Source organism: Epinephelus lanceolatus, chromosome 19 (genome assembly GCF_041903045.1).
Source record: "Epinephelus lanceolatus isolate andai-2023 chromosome 19, ASM4190304v1, whole genome shotgun sequence".
NCBI classification, from domain to species: domain Eukaryota; kingdom Metazoa; phylum Chordata; class Actinopteri; order Perciformes; family Serranidae; genus Epinephelus; species Epinephelus lanceolatus.
In genome coordinates this window covers 33,197,582-33,203,951 of record NC_135752.1, presented here as the reverse complement: position 1 = coordinate 33,203,951, position 6,370 = coordinate 33,197,582, and the positions used below count along the sequence as shown (strand labels likewise).

At 40.8% G+C, this 6,370-nt stretch overlaps 1 protein-coding gene across 3 annotated transcripts in view; it reads right to left on the bottom strand.

The window, feature by feature from the left end:
- Nucleotides 1–1,330: 1,330 nt before the first annotated feature.
- unc13bb (unc-13 homolog Bb (C. elegans)) overlaps nt 1,331–6,370 on the bottom strand; it is a 93,010-nt gene continuing 87,970 nt past the window's right edge. For all 3 annotated transcript variants that reach the window (XM_078161900.1, XM_078161899.1, XM_033647236.2), the window contains one exon: nt 1,331–3,807. In XM_078161900.1, coding sequence (XP_078018026.1) covers nt 3,522–3,807 — 286 coding nt within the window. In that variant the 3' untranslated portion in view covers nt 1,331–3,521. The remainder of the gene's footprint in view (nt 3,808–6,370) is intronic.

Genomic DNA, 6,370 nt, shown 5'->3' with positions numbered 1-6,370 from the left:
AAGTCCCGCTGATAAGGTATGTACTGTTTAGCTGTAACATGACAAAGTTTGTGACCTGGCCGCCATGTTGAATTCAATTCAAATCAATTCAATTGAAATGACCTGAACTGGCCGCCATCTTGAAAACAAGTGAGCAAGTTTTGCTCACTGGCCGGAGATAACATTCTCATTTTACAGCTAAACAGTACACAAAAAAATGTCTGAGAATACTTGAGGTGAGAAATAGGCAATGCAGTAACAGAATCTTGATTCATATTTGATCAGTGCTGCCTAATTTGGTAGTTTGACTGCAGTTCAAGAGCAGTGATTGACAGCTGCGTAAGGCTGCATTCACCCCCAATTTGGCACTGTGGTGAAAATGTTGTTCCTTCCATTCATGTGAATGTGGGTATTGCGACTAGCTGTGGCTATGGGGCTGCAGGGGATGCTAAAAATGCAAGAAAAAAAGATGCAGCAGCCTGCACCGAAAAGTTGAAACAGATTCCGAAATGTAACCTGGTGACCTGTCCAGGGTGTACCCCGCCTCTGGCCCGATGTCAGCTGGGATAGGCTCCAGCCCAAGGATAAGTGGTCACAGAGAATGAATGTAAAACAATGAAGTATATACAAAGAGCTTGTGTGTATGCATGTGTGTCTTTGTGACAGCAAAACTACTAAAGTGATGGTAATCAAAAAAAATTCTGGAGCACATGTAAGTATATATTAATATACCATAGTATATGTATGTGACAATACTAATCATGTGTATAGTAATATTAGAAGTATGACAATAATAATAGCAGCAGTAGTTGGCATCAGGCAGGACCACGGCAGTGGTGCAACCATGACCCGTGATCCAGGCGTAGCTGTAATTTGAGGGAACCTGCACGACAGTGGAGCACAAAGGCTGCGGAGAGGAAGCCGAATTAGTGACATGCAGTAATAGGACACAGATTTTAACAAATGAAAAACAACTTTTCAGAATTGAAGAGAGAGAAAAAGAGAAGGGGCTCATTGTAACGTAGTAGGTCCTCTGGCAGACTCTACATCTGCCTCACTAGGGGCTGGTTCAAGGCAAGCCTGAGCCAGCCCTGACTATAAGCTTTATCAACAAGGTGAAATCTTAATATCTACTTTTAAATTAGGATATAGTGACAGTTTCAGCAAATATGACAAAGTTATTTCTATCAAATTACAAATGAGCTTAACTGAGCATTTACATTCAACTACCTGAAATGAATTGCCTTATAAGTGATGCAGAACAACTCAAGTGGAAAAAAAATTTCCCATTGGCACCAAATTTGTAAGACAGAAAAATCTGCAGAAAAAAGCAGGTGGACACATTTCTAGATACTTCTCAAATACTTTATACAAAATTAATGAATGGGAATGTTTACATGGTGACAACAACATTTCAGAGTAGTGACAATACAAAGAAAACACCACGAAAATGCATTTACCGTGACTGTTACACTGTACTTGTTAACTATTGCAGTGATTTAGTGAAAGTGCAAGGGTTAACAAATTTAGAAAATATAGAAAAAAAAAAAAAAGTGAACACTTGTAACTTGGCACGAGGAACATGAATATTAAAGAATGGCTATGAAACATTTGTATTCACAGGGGATCATTTACTGTAACAAAGAGGAATCTGGTTTAGTGGTTTCTACAGAGTGTCATCGGTTTAAAAATGTGCACACATTGAGGTTCTCATATTAAAGTAATATCCTTCATTAAAAGTTACATTTTAATATTCTTCCATCAGTTATCAACAAAGTCACTGGCACACGTCTCATATATTACTCCTCCTGTCCATAAAACATCATTTAATTGACATCATACCAAACTAATAAAAGAGCTTTTAAGGGAAACATTTACAAAATGTCAGGGGAACATAACACAAAAAACAGACCCAGCCTTGATATTCACAATATAATCAAAGATAAACAGTACAAAATGATAAGGAACATCACTTGGAAAACTTATTTGACATCATTACAGGCAAAGAAGTGGCCGATCCTCATCGCTGAGAGCCAAAGGGAGTACAAGGATTTAAAAAAAAAAAAAGATTAAAAAGATACACGTAATTTATTTTTTTCACCAAAGTAAGGCCACTCATAGACAGAGCAGGAAGATATATGTAAACCGCAAGTAATTCTACACTTCCTAACAACTCAGCAGCTGATGAGCCTGTGTTCAAATGTTCAGATATCCTTTTTTTTTTTTTTTTTTTTTGGAAGAAAAGTTGTAACCTGAAAGTTCAACATGTAAAATTACTTAATTATAAATGAACATTTCTAAAAGACAGTCATCACTGTTGTAAGTCAAGGACACAGGTCGCCAAGTTTGCTTTTAATTTCTTAACAAACACTAACTTTATTCTGAGGGCATGTATCTCGTCTCCTCATTCAGACTGTGCAAATTCTCAGACACACTTTCCTGGCAAACACGTCCGTCCCCAGCGGTAAACAACATTTTAAATCACGGGCTTTGAAAAGCACAGACAAAAATAAATATGTATAAAAAATAAATAAAATGGCTGCACCGTCATGGTTACACTAGAGTTGGTAATAGAGTTTATACTTAATAAATTAATATGGCCAAAACAGCATTCAACTTTAACATACAGTGTCTGCACTCTTGGTCCTGTTTGTCAATCATACTGTTGTTGATTTTATCATTTAAATTATGTACTGATCATATCACTGTTGTCTTTCCTGGAGAATGAAAACTGAAAATGGCAAGGCACACATTTAACTGATTAATCCTTTACATTAAGGGGTACAATTAAGGGTTATTAGTTTCGGTATCTTCTCTTAAAACAAGAGTCGTACAGGATTAACTTGTGAAACCACGCAATATACAAACCAGGCCCTAAAAACTGGGACTGTCTCTGAGCTACCAGCTGTCCGATTCATCCCCTTCATGAGATAAACCATAGTGTTTTCACATTTACTCAAACCGTGAGAGTGGAGCTACAGACTCAGGCATTCAGAAAGACTTTTGTACTTCACACATTCACAGCTTTCAGAGTGTAAGGCATCAAACACATGGCCACGGTTTGAAGGGTTCAGGTGGGGTTATTGCACAACAACACTGGGGAGGTTTGGGGAACTCGTTGGCCCCTCCAGCGGAGCCTGGTGTCCTCTGTTCCTTCGAGGCTGTGGCGTGCACAGTGTGCCACTCTAGCTGATGAGGAGAGTGGGGTAAACAGAGGTTAAATGACAGAGTAAGTGGTCACTGCCTGGTGCAACAGCTGGTGAGTGTGAAGGTTGAGTGAGCCAGTGTTTATACTGTACAGTAGCTTGGTAAATAATGTGAGTGTTTGAGGAAGGGGAACAGTGAGTCCAAAATACCCCAAGTGTGAACGTGACAGTGTGTCGGTGAGCTTGGCAAGGCGCCACCAAACAGTCAACAGCAGCTAAGACACGTCGAAGGTCTAAGTAAGAGTCCACATGGCCATCTATGAAAAATTATTCCCTGCTTTTTCACAAAGACGTTCAAGAGACCTTCCATCTTTTCTGTCTCTCTCCCACCTCTCCTCATCTGCCCTCCTCGGCTGAACGAGTCTCTGATTTCAGCCTCACAAACTCCTTGGCCACGTCGTCATTGGAGCGCTGGGAGAGGATTCGCATGGCGGTGAGTCCTGTGTCGTCCATATGGATGCGTTCCCCGAGCTGGTACCAGCACGCACAGTTGCCCTTTCCCATGATGTCTCTTAACTGTATCACGGCCAAGCCGACCACTCTGTCTGCACGGCCGAAGCAGTAGTCCTTGACGCAGACTTGCAGCTCATAGCACTCAAAGCCATCCTGGTTACCAAGAACACTGTGGAGACAGAGCACAGAGGTTTGAACATTAAGTCCTTCAACACAGCTGCAGGTTAGTCAAGTTAAAACGGCAATGCCCAAGAATTTTCCTTCAAAATACACCCATTAGGTTCTGTGTAGACAAGCATCTCAACCATCAATTACTGTACATGTGCTAGATTAAAGTATAGCTGCAACTAACTATCACTTTCAAGGGGTGGGTAAAAAACCCCAAAAGGATACAGCATAGTATCATGATATTTTGCACTGCAATATTAAATCAATACGTGGGCGCCAAGCATAGATTTTTTTTACTGTATAAACTATTGATATTGTGAATACAAATTACTCTTTTGGTAGCCTACGAGAATGATAAAATTGATTATTTTTTCAGTACACTAGATACATACAGATCCCGATACTAGATACAACATTAGATGCACTACAGATGTATTGCATAGAATTTTTAGCTAAGGCTAATTTGTAGCCTCTGTCCCTTGTTAGACCTTTCCGCTTAAAAAGTGCGAAAGTTAAGACATATAAAAAACACAAAAAACATTAACTAAAATATTAACAAACATGAAAAAGTAACCACTTTGATTATCAAAGTAAGGAAGCAGTTTCCTTGTTTATCACATTTTACAAAGGTATCATGTCAAGACAGATGCATTTAAGCAGAATTGGGGGAGTGAGCTGGGTGGAGATAGACAATTTAAAACAGTGCATCAGCTATACTACTCCAAAGAGTGATTGCATACAATTTTCCATAATGTTTCACTCCTCTGTAGTAGATGTAAAGAGGCAGATGGGACGTTAACACATTCTCTTTGGACTTGATGGAAATTGTTCAGTTATCGGAAGAGTATATTTTAATGCATCTCTAATGCTTGAGAAGAACAGGGAACCTAACACACTAGTTGCTGTCCTTGTTGCCACATGTGTATTACCTTGAGCAGACAAGTATGAAACTCAGGCTGTTTCATTTGGTTTGGTTGTGGCAAGGAAACTTATTCAACTTATGTGGAAGCCAGACTGTGCACCAACATATGACATGTGGATAAGAGAGCTGATGAATGTATTATACTAAAATAAGATTAAAATATCTGTCAGCCTTGTACTGAGCCTCGAGTATCTTAAAGGGATAGTGCACCCAAAAATTAAAATTCAGCCATTATCTACTCACCCATATGCCGATGGAGGCCCTGGTGAAGTTTTAGAGTCCTCACATCCCTTGCAGAGATCGGCGGGGGGAGCGGCTAGCACACCTAATGGCAGACGGCGCCCCAGACTAACATCCAAGAACACATAATTGAATCCACAAAGTATCTCCATAGTGCTCATCTGTAGTGATCCAAGTGTGCTGCAGCCCCGACATAAAAAGTTGTTTCGAAAAACGTCATATGAACTCTGTTTTTAGCCTCACTGTAGCCTGTAGCTCTGACTGCTTCTCTGTGCTCCGCGCTCACGTGTGCGCGCTCAGGGTGATCGGTGATGCACAGTCTCTGAAGAGCAGCAGTCTCGTCCGTACTGATGTCCAGATTCTCAAGTGCAGGCATCACCAATTCCCAGTCTGAGGAGCAAAGACTTTCCTCATCTGTTGGCATTGCTTTGCATTTGAAACAACTACACCACCAGGTTTCCAGTGCTCAACTCTGGTATTCTGCGGCTGGCTGAGGGTTAGGCTCATGAGCTGCGGCGGCTGCTTCGTCCAGTAGCCTGAGTTCCATCCGTATACTCGGGCTCAAACAAATACAGCTCAACAAAGAAATGCTGTTCCTCCTCAATTTCAAAGTCTTCAGACATGTTGGGCTGTCCTTTGCTAAAAGACCGTAGTGCAAACTATCTTTTAGCTCTGTGGTTATTGCTGTCTCCCCCTGCGGCGCATGTGTCACGTGATGTAAACACGGGTGAGCAAAGCTCATGCTTTCGCTGGTCGTACGCAAGCATGCACGCGGTGCACAGAGAAGCAGTCAGAGCTACAGGCTACAGTGAGGCTAAAAACAGAGTTCAAATGACGTTTTTTGAAACAATGTTTCAACGTTTTTTTATGTCGGGGCTTCAGGACACTTGGATCACTACGGATGAGCAGTATGGAGATACTTTGTGGATTCAATTTTGTGTTCTTGGACGTTAGTTTGGGGCACCGTCTGCCAGTAGGTGTGCGAGCCGCTGCCCCCGCCCATCTCCGCAAGGGATGTGAGGACTCTAAAACTTCACCAGGGCCTCCATCGGCATATGGGTGAGTAGATAATGGCTGAATTTTCATTTTTGGGTGCACTATCCCTTTAAGAGCAGTGATTTGTAGTGATCTATAACTTGGTAGCAGTGAACACTCTATTGCTATGTAAATGCATTTTATTTTACTAGGACTTGTTTTCTTCCTGTAAAGATATCTGTGGCTGAGTTGTTAAAATGATGTACTGAGTGTTTGTTTTATACTGAAAATTCTGAAATAGGGCCATCAACAATTTACACACAAGTAAATTTCAATTTACTGTCATATATGTATAAGAGAAACATTTTGATCCGAGAAGCTAAAATCAGAGAAATGACTTAAAAGTATCAGTATCAAAAATAGGTGC